The 14,236-nt window shown below is 38.2% G+C and overlaps 1 protein-coding gene across 3 annotated transcripts in view; it reads left to right on the forward strand.

Moving 5' to 3' along the window:
* The window catches only part of CDH12 (cadherin 12), a 966,147-nt gene that overhangs the window by 705,204 nt on the left and 246,707 nt on the right, over nt 1-14,236 (forward strand). For all 3 annotated transcript variants that reach the window (XM_077896365.1, XM_077896364.1, XM_077896366.1), the window contains one exon: nt 7,410-7,826. In XM_077896365.1, coding sequence (XP_077752491.1) covers nt 7,596-7,826 — 231 coding nt within the window. In that variant the 5' untranslated portion in view covers nt 7,410-7,595. The remainder of the gene's footprint in view (nt 1-7,409; nt 7,827-14,236) is intronic.

The raw sequence follows: 14,236 nt of genomic DNA on the forward strand, positions 1-14,236 counted from the left end.
GACTGGGGAGAGCACTGAACAAGAGACCCTGAAATGAAGACTGCAGACTGGTTCCAAATAAACAGGGAACTGCAGCTGCCACCAGCTGGGTTTCTGATCAGACGGGGATCTGATTGGAAAGTCCATTCGATCAGGAGCTCAGTACAGAGACTGGAGCTCAGAACAGAGAAGGGCTTACCCATGGCTTGTCCAAATGGTAAAAAGATAGTAAACTCAAAGTGGTAGCAGGGTACCATGCCTGAGTTTCTTGTTGTTCCCAAATGTCCTCAGAAGTTCACTTCAGATTCTGTGGCTGCCACCAAATCTCTTAAAAGACAAAAATTCAACTGAGTAACTTTAAGTATCCAATTGGCCTTATTCAACCAACCATTCACCCATAGGGCGGCATCCTATCTAGCAAACAGAAAGGAGCTCGACCAAATGGAAGGATTTTATAGACAGAAATGGGGCAGGGCAAGGTTAATAGGAAAAAAAAAAAAAAACAAGATTATTTCAAGCAAGATTACCTTCCCTTAGGAAAAGGCAGGGGTTGGAGTGGGGGGAGGTTATTGAGCAGATTATTTCACTAGTGCTGAGGGATGTACCAGTCTGATGGAGTTAAAATTCCACTTCTGAGAGAGGTTGAAACTGCAATTTAGTCCTGGTTGGCTGTCCTGGGGTTAGTTTTGTTTTTGTTGCTTTGTTTTGTTTTTCTTTCTCTCTCTCTCTATATATATATATATTTTTTTCTATATATATATTTTTTTTTAATATATATTCTTTTTTTTTAACAGTTTACAGTAGAGAGTAACATCTGGACAAGTCAGACAGCAAGGATCAATGAACTCCACAAATTAAGCTCCTAGCATAATTATCGCCTTGAGACATCTTTTACTCCTAAGAGTCAACATAATTGGTTCACTGTCTCTGCTTCCAGTGTCAAATTCATAAAATACAAGAGTTAGGATTAAAGTTTTGTTACATCAGAGAGGGTAAATTTGCTTTTGATGGGGCCTTCCTGGGACCAAGAGAGGTGCAGTAGGGAAGGCAATGTCATCCCCAATGACATTCCAAGAACTACTTTAATTTCTGAACAAAGGTTAAATATTTGATGGAAAAATGTCTCTGTTAAAACCTTCAGAAAATTTTTCTAGAGTCAAATTCTTGAACCATCAGATTTGCCTCGAATCTTTAAAGAATTATGGATGATGATGAGTTTTACACAATATGAAGCAGAAAATTTTAAATGCAAAATTAAATCACATTGAAAAAAAAAAAAAGCCCTACATTTTTAAGGTAAAGAGTGACATGAAGGCAGGTATACATATTGCTGATATGTGAATAATTTCAAGATTACATAAATTATTTTGTCATCTTTTTAATATGGAAAAGAAGACCTCCCTTTGTATTATTTCAAACTAACATTTATTTAAAAGACAGAGTAAGGGAGAATAAATATTCTTTTTTTCTTTAACTTTAGGAAGTGCCCTTGAAAGATTTCTTAATAGGTTTCAGGCATAATCACCGCTAGAGTTATTCAAGATGCAGGTAGCCTTACAGTGATGCTCATAATAAAGACTCATTTGTAATAACTAACACACCTGTCAGCCTAATAAGACATCTTCTAACAAAGATAGGCCCTTTCATTGTAATTTATAGGAAATAGACCTTTTATCAGGAGCTATTCTTAGAAGCACATACAGCCCAGATTAAGGTAAATAGCGGTGGAAACCACAGCCTTTGGCTTGTGTCTCAGCTTTGGAGACACACTTAATGGGTATTTCACATAGAAGTATCCCCTCCTTTGATATATGAGCATTAAAAAAAAAAAAAAAACTCTCTTCTGCTAAAAGGAATGTTTGACTCCAGAGACTCGTCAGTTTTGGAAAGTCTTTAGAAAGCCACTTTGGCTCCACACAAGTTTAGGAATGAGGGACAAATATAAATCTTTAAACACTATGCCCGAAATCCAATATATGGACTAGAACACACCTCTGGTGATGTCCTTCATGACAAATCCATCTTCTTTAAGGTTCCCGTGTTTCCATAGGGTGCTGACACCTCAGAGTAAGTCTGCTGTTCTTGCTGTTCCAACAACACCGTTGGTGCTGGGCCCAGTGGTCCCAGCTTGGCAGCTCAGTGTGGTTTTTCCTTGTAATTTAGGCTTTGTTTCCTGCCTGGGGGGAGTTGTTACTCTTTCACTTAAGAACCGGACTCTTTCAATCTCCTTACATTGCTCTCGTTGTGATAAAGCACTTTAAAAGCTGACAACCGTGGCCGGAGGCTGGGATCTGCTGGGAGCAGCATCAGGCGCTGGAAATCCTATCTGTTCAACTGTTCCCTAAAGGACCGCTGTGTTAGAGCGTCCGGGAATGGATTTTAGGATTATACAGCCATAGGGTGAGTTAGGAAGCACACAGGCACACCTGTTCTAATTGAATGATGAATTAAAAAAACAAACCCATGATCTCATCATGTATGTGGGCCACACTGAGCCACGAGGACCTTGTTGATTGTGTCCCTACAATTCACCTGCTACTTAGCAGAAAGCTGTGCAGCGAACAGATCTGTCTTGATCCAAAGCCCCCCCCCCCTTTTTTTTTTTTCCAAATTCACCTGTTTTATTATGCTTTGACTAAGTATACCGAGGCTGGAAGCGAGCCCTAAATTCGGAGTTGTCAGGTAGGCCTTCCAGGCTGCCCCCCCCTCCCCCAGCAGCCCCCGGCTCGCATGCCCGGGTCACGCTGACTGCGAAGAAGCCTGCGCAGCTGGAACCCGCCTCACCTTCCTCTCCGTGTGACACCTGCTCGGGTCACCTGGCCTGCCTAGCACCTTGCAGGGTGGACTCGCTGGGCTGCGGCACGGTTTCTGACTTCTCAGCCACCATCCATCCAATTCTTTTAACACGCTAACCTTGCCAATTTTTGCATTTTCCCCCAGTCTCTGCCTAGAAATTGTCTCCTTTCACATCCTGGTGTATAAACAGGGAGCCCCCCCGCCTCCCCCCAGTCTCCTTACTGAAAAGGAACACAGTTGACCTGAGAGCTTCAGTTCACCACCTTTACAGAAGATCTAAAGGAGCCAGAGTAAGCCGAAGCTGCCCTAATATTGAAATAGCGGTTTAGCTTTGGAAAAAAATAATTTGGAAGCGGCGTCTGTAAGCTCATGTTCCTTCTCATGCTGGGATTTGAAACCCCTGGAGCTTTCAACTATTTATGCATTCACTAACCCGGGGCAGAACAGAGTGGCATCTAAGAGGATAAACCCTGGAATCAGACCGTCCAGATTCAAGCCTGCCTGCCTGCCACGCGCTCATTCGCGGGCCACAGCCACTCCGTTTAAGTATCTCATTTGTGCAATGGGCATAATGACAGCACCTCCTCCACCGAGGTGCAAATGCACCTGCATCTGTAATAGAAATTGTTACTAGGGTTGTTAATAAAGTCTGAAGGGTTTGGGCAGCTGAGAGGATGAGGCTCATGCAGAGGTAGATCATGTAGGTCCTGTTAAGCTCATGTATATCGGATTAAAAATCTTAATTTCAAGACGTGCTCTCTTAGCAACTTTCAAATCTATAATACCCCATTGTCTCCAGTGTGTGGTGAGAAGACTTTATGTTGTTTAATTACAGATGTTTCTACCACACTAGGATATGTGACCTTCTTTAAAAAAAAAAAAAAAAAAAGCTTTGTACTCTGTAGAATTTATATTAAAACGGCAGGATTTGGAGCATCTGGGTGACTCAGTTAAGCATCTTCCTTCGGCTCAGGTCGTGACCCTGGGGTCCTGGGATCAAGACCTGCTTTGGGCCCCCTGTTCGGTGGAGAGTCTACTTTTCCTTCTGTCTTCCCCCTCATGCATGCTCTCTCTTTATCTCAAATAAATGAAATCTAGGAAAAAAAAAAAAAAACACAGGATTCAAGGGGAAAAAATAAGATTATGTGCAAATCCCTAAGACTTGTGAAGTCACCCCTAGCAATCATCATCCTAAGGAAATATCAGCAAAAAGAAACAACAAATAAGTAAATTTCCCCTTCAATATAAAATCTTACTTTAAGGAGAAAAGAGAAAGTAATTTGATGGCAGGAGTAGAAGTAAGATTAAGCTCACTTAGAGAAAGAGGAAGCAGCAGGGGCTGACGTAAAAGTGGAAGAGCACGTCATGCTGACTTAGAATGTGTGTCCAAAAAAATAAAATAAAATAAAATATAAATAAATAAATAAATAAATAAATAAATAAATAAATAAATATAAATATATAAATAATGTGTGTCCAACCAGAGTCAAAGGAAAGTCAGAGCGTGGTCGTTAGGGAAATTCCACCCCACCCTCCTCGGCTGTGGTTTCAGCCTTATTACGAGATGCTGTGCTTGGCTCTTGTGTCTGGTGATGGGAACCCTTCACGTCCTGAGGCATTAGCTTGGGCAACAGCACACTTCTCATGTAATAATCACGTCCTCCTCTCCTTGTGAATCATTTCTAGCCAATCCCCTCACACTATGGACACATGGTCTAGCGTAACAGGAGGATGAGGTACACAGAATAGGATTTCTAGACGATTACTCTAGAGGGGGGGATCAAAACTCAGAATTTGGACACCCGTGACCCCAAAGAGGAAAGGGTGGCTGCAACCAGACTGGGGGCAGTGAGGATGAGAATACACCCAGAGGACCAACATCGAATATTTCTGATATAAAATGAAAAAGACACTTGCTTGATGACATAACCTGCGGTGTCAATGCTTCTCTAAACTCTGAGTCTGTACTTCACGTCCCCGAGAAGTGGAGGAGACACATTTCATTGAACAGGAAAGCAAAAATACAACCTAATCACATCTACTAGCCTAGGTTTGGGAAGTCGGTGTCCCCACCCCCCATTTTTTTCTATTCATGTTGATTGTGGCCCCGACTGTTCTGCATATGCCTGGGCTGGGGTTGAAATGAGTATGGGGGATCCCTGGGTGGCGCAGCGGTTTGGCGCCTGCCTTTGGCCCAGGGCGCGATCCTGGAGACCCGGGATCGAATCCCATGTCGGGCTCCCGGTGCATCGAGCCTGCTTCTCCCTCTGCCTGTGTCTCTGCCTCTCTCTCTCTCTCTCTCTCTCTCTCTGTGACTATCATAAATAAATAAAAATTAAAAAAAAATAAAAAAAGAAATGAGTATGGAATGAAACATGGGAGAAACGGAAAAGGTTAAGAAATCAGAAAACTTTGGATATTGATGTTAGTTTTTTAAACTTGAGGACAGATGAGGAAACTCTGTGCCCCGTGTCTACACCAGGCTTACTGAAAATAGTTGCAAATATTCTCTGACCTCTTAGCCGTATTGTCACATAGACCTGATACAGTTCATGTTAGATATTGAGTTTTGAATGTTAAGAATAAATCATTTAAGCGGGAACCACAGTTGGTGATTTAAACTCTTGCTTAAATCAGGGCTGTCCAATAACAGAATAGTGCAAACCACAAAGGTGAGCTGCATAGAGAATTTTAATTTTCTAGGAAACGCATTAATAAAGAGAAATAGAGAAAGTTAAGTTTAATCTTTTTTTTAGTTTAACCCAATATATCCAAAATATTGTCATGTCAACAAATCATAAATATAAAAATTGAGATATCCTACATTTTTCTATTTTGGTATTAATTCTTCGAGATTCAGTATATATAAGTTAAAAAAAAATCTCAAATTGCCACATTTCAACTGAATAGCCGCATATGGCTAGTGGTTGCCATATGGCACAATAGAAGTCTACATTAACTTTTTATGAACATTATTTTGCCAGAATGAAAAGCTGCAATCAAATATATGCCTACTTATGTTCATGTATGGAACAGTCTTATCCCTTCACACAATAGAAAAACTATCATATCCCATTTTCTTTCTTTTGGGGGGAGTGTTCTTATAGAACGCCTTCAAAGTATAGCTACCTTTTGGATATTTCCCATCTCATAAGTTATTTCAGTCATGGTTCCCACATTAAATGATTAAATCTGAATATGTGTGAGGAATGCACTGTGATTTTTGTTACATCGTATGTAACTGGATAAGCATTAAACTGAATCGCAGCTGACAGGTTGACAAGATGCCATGTTTCATAGATGTTTAATTAAACATATATTGATTTTGATGTTAGTTCTCTTGTTTGGGGAGCATTATATATAATTTCTGGCCTCCAACATTTTTGGCTCTTGAAAACCTTCCAATTTTAGGCTGTAGGCATTGAGCCCCGAGTGCCAAATGCATTAAACCATGTTGGCTCGAGCCACATTCCCCCCATGGCTGCTCACACAGTATAGGCTGTTCCTGTTCCTTTAGTTGTCACTGCAATTGTCACCTAAAACTGGCTTTTGCTCACTTATGTTTTGCCATCGGATATTCTGTGTGTGTTTTTTTTTTTTTTTCTCTCTCTCTCTTTTTTATTTTTTTCCTTCACAGCCTCGGTAAATTTGCTCTTTTTTATGTATCTGTTTTTTTGAATTATTTTCTGTTTCTGATTCAGGGAGGCAAGGGCTCTGTGTATTTTCTTATCTACTGTCTAATAAAGGATTTTGCAGACACTCAATAAACCCTAGATGAGTGAATGGAAAAAAGAATTGCTTGTTGTAGGGAAGAGGTTAAAGCTCACTTTACCTAATTGCAGAACAGAGGTGTCTATCTGGTAGGCCAAGCTGCCCACCTCATACAGCATAATCCCCACGTATCCAGGGGAGGGAAGCAATTTTTTTTTTTTAAGTTAAAGCTTATAAAGCCTTATAAAACCATCTGACAGTTTATCAGTCATTTATATTTCAGCAATTTCATTGACTTACATTTAGTAATTTATCTTGTTCTTTCCTGGATGGTCTGATTCTTTCTATTCTCTAACTTTAGGGACTTTTTTTTTCCTTAATTTTTTTTTTTTCTTATTCTCTAAACATGTGGTTCTTAAATCTTGGCCTATTTTGCTTCTTCCAGGAGATATTTGGCAATGTCTGGAAAAATTTTTGATTGTCACAATTGGGAATAGGGTAGGATGCCACTGTGATTTATTGAACAGAGGAAAGAAATGTGGCTACAAGTCAAATGCACAAGATAGCTCGCCAGTAACAACGATCTAACCCCAAATTACAAAGGGTGACATCGTGAAACCCTTCTGTCACGTATTTCACATTAAAAATAGCCACCTGTGTTTTATTCTTAAAGTGATTATGAAATTGAAAAAAAAAATTGCTTCTATTCATGATATGGACTTTTTGCTTCATTCTAACTAGAGCTTTTTCAAGTCTGTAAAAAACATAGTTTATCCAAGTTTGCAGGGTGAATAGCAGTGATGATGCAATGTCACTTCTCTACTCTCTACTTCTTGAAATGTTGGCAGACACAACGGGGGTTTTGATGACTCTCATCGTGTAGTTCTGTCGATTTAATGTATCTTTGTTAATCTGTTTTATAGGTCCCTGTAGATGGAATGTAATACAGCCGAAGCCTTTTCATCCAAAGGATTAATGCCTGCATTATCATTTCTGCAATAAAACAGAGAGTTAAGTGGTGGAGGCCACAGACACCTCAAAGCTGGATTCCACAATTCGACATTAAGTGCTGGAGTTTTTGTTACTCTGCTGTAGGAAAGCCTTTGCCAATGCTTACAAGGAACTGCTTATCTCTGCTTCTCTGGGTCCTGTTTGATGGAGGCCTCCTAACACCACTCCAGCCGCAGCCACAACAGACTTTAGCCACAGAACCAACAGAAAATGTTATCCATCTGCCCGGGCGGCGATCACATTTCCAACGAGTTAAACGTGGCTGGGTATGGAATCAATTTTTTGTGCTGGAGGAGTACATGGGCTCCGAGCCTCAGTACGTGGGAAAGGTAATGGCGTGTTTCTTTTGACAACCGCTTGATAGCAAGGGGGATTATGCATTGTGTATTGTGTGTGGATGTTTTGCACAGGAGTTGAACAAACCAGTGCCTAGAACACTGGAATTGAAATCCAAGAGACCTGGTTTCTCTTCCTGACTCAGTGGCCTGGGTAAGCTTTGGAATATCCTTTAATCACCCTTTACCTCAATGCTCCCTGGTTATTTCAAGGAGATTAGTATATATTTTGTTTTTTTGTTTTTTTTTTTACTTTAACATTCTTTGCTAACGACATAAAGTTAAAATATAAAGTGTCATTAATTAAAAGTGTTTTTACTGCACACTGTTGCTCACAGACATTCCAGAACTGATTACCAATAAGAGACGTAGGAAAAAATCCCCAGGCATAGCTATTCCGACCTGCTGTTGATACCCTTGAACAACCAGGATGTCTCCCTTCCCCTGCCCCTTAAAAACATGACATACCATTTGAAATGTGGCTTTGAAGTATTTGACCCAGCTTGCTTATACTTTATAAATAATTTATTGGTTATATGTTTTGCAAGCTATTTATGAAGCTATTTATGGCCAAAGTGATACATGTTGGAACCCAAGAACATACACCTCAATCTTCAACATAGCATGTCACTTTTAAATTTTATTGTAAGCTCATAAAAATTTATCTTTTTTTTTTTTTTCACAAAATAATGGATGGCAACTCTTCATTTCAGTACATTCATGCTTTACTGCTATTTTCCTTACATAAAATGTTTGGCCTATGTCTAGAATGGATATATTTTATGAATGCCAGCAAAAAAACTTTTTCCCGAAAAATGAATATTTTATTTTTATTTTGTTAGTTAACCATTTTTAAATCTTCTGAAAGATTTTGCCATCGATTTAATAGAAACATACATGCTTGAAAACAAGACAGAACATATATGCTTAAAGAGAGTTTAGAATAAATCCAAAGACAGGAATGGAAAAGTATAGCAGGGGGAGTATTAGGAAACTGACCTAGAAGACTGTATGTATTGCACATTCCAGGCCTCAGAGCTTTCTGGAAGCCTAAGCTAATGAGAAACTTGATGGATCATGATTCCAGTGGTAGGTAAAAGGAAGCAAATCCATTCAAGATTTAAATAATTTGCACTACATTTTTGGAATTTACTTTTTAGAAATGTATTTAAAGAATATTGAATAATACAGTGGAAAAGGTCTACAAATAGAACCTTTGTTGAAAATAAACACATAGCCAGGGTTTCCCTGAGGCATATGGGGCCTCAGGCAAATATTTTCTATCTCTATATAAAATTTGAGTCATGCCAAGTCAGTCTTTGAATACCATTCTGGCAGCCCAATTTTTACTGATTTTTGTCAAAAAGATACTATGTCATTAGCTGAGGCAATCTCCTTGACAGACCACCTACTAGGAATCAGAGCCCGGCCAAATGGCCCTGGGATCTATGGTATTGGCTCCGGAGCTCCACAGGGCATCTGATAAGCCCCAAAATCAAGTAGAAAGTCAGAGAATGCCTTCAAGGGGAGAAATGGACACTATGGCCCAAGGAGTTCCGGCACAGCCCATGGCACCTCACCCAGATGGCACTGCTGCCCGCAAATAGACTTGGAAAAAAGAGAGGTCTCAGAAAAATTTTGAAGAGAATTCTCCAAAACATGGAAGCCCCCCCAATATTACTGTACATTGCTTTTGCTTCTATGATTCCTAAGATCGTAAAATACAATAATCTCTATGGTGAGATGATTTCATGTTCTGGCACACTTGTTTCTTATGAATTAATGAAATATAAGAATCAAGTTCTGAAATCTAAGACAAATGGGTGGGTAGTGTAGCTCTAAAACTTTGCCTCAGGGGTATTAATATTCTCAACTCTGCTTATGATGGAAACTAGACATCCACTGAGGTTCCCGGCAAGTGTATAATGAGAAAGTCTTCTCTCTGGTTTTGATTGAAGCAGATTCATAGCCTTTAGTTGCCTGAATCCAAAGTGAGAAGATTGTTTGTTGAAAAATTAATGAAACCAACTTTTATTCTATCTTACATAGAGTAGCACTTCACCCAGGAGTTGCATATCCAAGTTTTGTTTGATACCCTGGAATCATACCTTTGTAATTGCTACTAGTATAGTATAGAATGGTATAGTATAAAATTCATCCAATTCATTTAAAAGATAAATTAATATTTATGCACCGATTTTAAAGGAGTGTATCTAAGATCTAACTATCATTAAATTAAAACAACATTATTTTCAGTCACACGTTTGTAGCGTGTGATGAAAACCTGTGGCTTTCTCACAATGTATGTTCCTAATGCAAATGAAACAATAGTAGCCGTGGTTTCCTTTCCACATGGAAACTATTTAAAGTTTAATTAAGTTTGTCTTGATGAGTCTAGTTGTGGGAATAGTAATATGATAACATCGGGAGCAATTCAAGCCATTACACGTATGTGTGTAAACATATATAAATATATTTATGCTTCTGTTCTTTTTAGAAGGTCATTGAGACAGTTCGCAGAAAAGTAAAATATTATAAATAATATAGATCTCAAGGCTAAGGAAGAAGGCAAATGCAAAAGTGCCAAGTATAGTGGTCATAGTGGATCAGTAAAATAACACTGAACTACTATAATTGAGCTGCAAATTTCATTTTATGTTTTTTTTTTTTTTTTGCAGCACCAGCATCTCTGGGAAACATTAATTTGTACAGTTCCTATTACAGAAAGTTCCACTTATTGGGAAGAAAAATCTATGTCCCTAGCTTCTAATCTAAAAGAATTTATACATGTGGAAATTTATAGTCAGGATCCTGAATGGCTTAGTGGACGTTAGCATCAACAATGGTTACATTTAAAAAGAGCTGATGTTAATGTTGACACTCTTTCAAGAAAGACCACACTGTGGTATTGCTTAAGATGAATATGACTGGACTTTACATACAAAGAAATCACAAAGGTGTCCAGAGGTAAAGCCAATGATTTTCTCAAATAGACATTTTGGATTTACTACAATACCTGGAAAAGGGTAAGACACTATATTGCATAGTAACACAGAAATTAATCTGATCAGCAAAAACTAACTCAGGTGCTATCAATTGCTCAAAGTTCCCAATGAAAACAAAACAAAAACAAAACAAAACAAAAAACCATATTATTTAAGACACACACAATGTATACTACACATACTCGTAGAGTAAGCTGGACGCTTACACCAACATATATAACTGTGTGCCTATGCCTTTGCCTTTGAGTATGTTATATCATCTCCTCAAAGCTGTGTATCAAGAAAACGGTGCCCAATTATCAGCAAAGAATAATTTAGGAAATTGAATTGTCATTTCAGATGATCTTCGCGAGCAGTAATTCTTAAATTTAAATTATTTAAAACGGCAAAAAGATTAAAAGTGGAAACATATATAAACTCGAATTCTGGAGGTATCTGTTTATTCAACATCTCTTTTTGCTGAGAATGCATTACAATTTGAGAAAGCGTTAAAGCTGGTAGGGATCAATCTAATGAGAAAGGTCCCTAGGTTACATTTATAATTGGTAAGCTTTATTACTGAGTGCTTACTTTGGGCACTGTTTTAATTGTTTTGCATACATACAATGAAGTAATCCTCAAAAGCAAAATGGAGAATTCTGGTTGCCCCATTTCACCCATCAGAAAACTGAGATACAGAAAAGTCAGGTAACTGTCCCAGGGCCCAATAGGCAGGGAATGTTGAAACTAGGATTTTAAGACAAGTAGCTTAGCCCCATTGCACCAGAAAATACCACAGTTCATTATCTTATGAGGGCATTGAGAGCTAACGATAATTTTGATACTGTTGAAAGCACTGTAATGGAAATCCTATTAGGGATGGTGCAAAGGCAAGTCTATGACTATGTCCAGAAGATAGAGGAGTTTAAGGAAGCCTTCACAGATGAGGGAGCACCTGAGATGTGTCTTAAAGGATGACTCCATTTCTTCAGAAGAGAGAGTCTGAGGGAAAGTTTTGTAAGCACTGAGGCTTGAAGATTCAAGGTGAGGCTTAGATAACCATATTTCAATATCGTCAGAGAAGGTGAAGCCAACCATTTAGGGTAGGTAAAGAGAGAAGGTATTAGAGAGGCTCAATTTTGATACCAAGATCAGTATTATTTTATTTATCTCTTTATTTATTTATTTATTTATTTATTTATTTATTTATTTATTTATTTATAAATTGAGGTAGAGTCGATATATAACATTATATTCGTTTCAGGTGTACAGTATAATGATTCGATATTTGCATTGAAGCTGGATGCTTCATCTTTGACTTGCAAGATGGTCACCACAGTGAGTCTAGTTAACAGCTGTCACCATGCATCATTTCAACTTTTTTTTCTTTTGGTTAGGACTTTCAAGATTTACTCGCTTGGCAACTTTCAGATATTCAGTAGGGTACTATTAGCGATAGCCCCATGTTGTATATCACAGTACTCTTTGTTCTTAAAGGTGTTGTGATCCACAAAAATGTCTTGGTGGGGGATTTACATGGACAGAATAGCCGTTGTAGAATGAGCACTCAGAGTGCCACTTACAAGATTCACTGGGGGTGGAGGGACAGCCTTGAAGACAAGCACGTACCAGAGAAGGTTACAGTAGGCTTGTCTAGGAAGCAATGAAGAGAAGGGGATATTAGAGTTGAAAGTTTGAAAGGAAGGCAGATTATAAAAGATTTCAAGATATGTCCTTCATGGGGATATAAAGGATGAGACAAAACATTGATGGATAATTGCATGTAGAGAATGAAAGAACAGAAGTGAAATAAGTGATTGAGATTTCTGACGCTCTTTCACTCGTATCTGGTATAGGTCTGGGGCTAGAGTAAGAAACAAAATGATCACTGATAGACATTACGTACCCATAGTTACTTTAGTTTTGTTTTATCTTTTAAGGTTTATTTGAGAGAGAGAGAGAGAGAGAGAGAGAGAGAGAGAGCAGGAAGAGGGGGAGAGGGAGAAGGAGAGAGAAAGAGAGAAAATTCTCAGGCAGACTCACTGCTGAGCAGGGAGCTGGACACATGGGGCTCTGGGTCCTGAGATCATGACCGGAGCCAAAATCAAGAGTTGGCCACTTAATCGACTGAGCCACCCAGGCGCCTCGCCAAGGTACTTAGACGTATCCAGGTGAAGTATCTCATAGATATTTAGACATGTTAATCTAGAGTTCACAAAAGAAGCCTATGGTAGAGATACAGGTAGAAGAGTAATTGGTAATACAGGTGGTAGTAAAAAAATCACATAAATGGGTAACCCTCTAGGGAAAAATACTGAGAAGGTATGTGAACCCTGGCTTCTAACTGAAAGGCAAGCAAAGAAGAATTAGGTGGATCTATTTAATAAGAAGCAAAGCATAAATATTAAATAGTGTGATGGAAAACAAACTAAAGAATAAAGTTTTGGGGAGTAAGAAATGGCAAACAGATGTTGAAATGCACAGGTCTAATTAAGTACTGACTGAAAAAGTCTCTACTGGTTTTGTCAGTGAGCCCGAGGTGACCTTTGTCAACATGGTTTCAATGATTTTCTTTAGACCTTAAAGAAAGAAGAAAGGATTGCATACAGCCAATAGATTCCAAAAGTATGGTCGAAAGAGTGTGATCTATGCCCTCTTCATATTCCTGGTGCGATCTGATTGGCATTCTATTAGTTGGGGGTCTCCAGATAAACAAGGCCAACAGCAGATGTGCGTGTACATGCATGTGCCTGTGTAGATATGGGAGAGGCAGAGAGCGAGAGATGCTTATTTTTAAGAAATTGCCCCCCTCCCCCCATGATAGTGGAGATTCAAGTCCAAAATCTGCAGGGTAGGCCCCCAAGCAATAGAATTTCCTTTCTTTTCTTCTTTTTGTAACTACATGCAGAATATAGTTTTGCATTAGTAAAATAAAGAATAATAAGAAAAAAGTAAGAAGAGATAGCATGACAGTTTATTAAAATAGATCTAATTGTATGGCAAAAATAATTTGTCCATCCAGAATTTCTTCTAAACTAGCATAAATAAATAAATAAATAAATAATAAACTAACACAATATTAAATATATATATAATATATATTTTATAAATTAACTTTAGTTGACTATATATATAGTTAATATAAATATATAGATATTTTATTTGCTTCTAGCATATATATATTATATATATATAAAAATATATATATATATGCATGCTAACATGATACTAGGATGATATTTTGATGGCTGTATATAACCCTCTCCGCCCAATAAAAATATAAATTATAGTGTAAAGTTATAGTAACACACTTAAAACACATTTTCATGACTCAACATTTTATCTATCACCTATCTATCTATCTATCTATCTATCTATCTATCTATCTATCTATTTATCTGTCTATCTATCTATCTATCA

Source organism: Canis aureus, chromosome 4, assembly GCF_053574225.1.
Source record: "Canis aureus isolate CA01 chromosome 4, VMU_Caureus_v.1.0, whole genome shotgun sequence".
NCBI classification, from domain to species: Eukaryota; Metazoa; Chordata; class Mammalia; order Carnivora; family Canidae; genus Canis; species Canis aureus.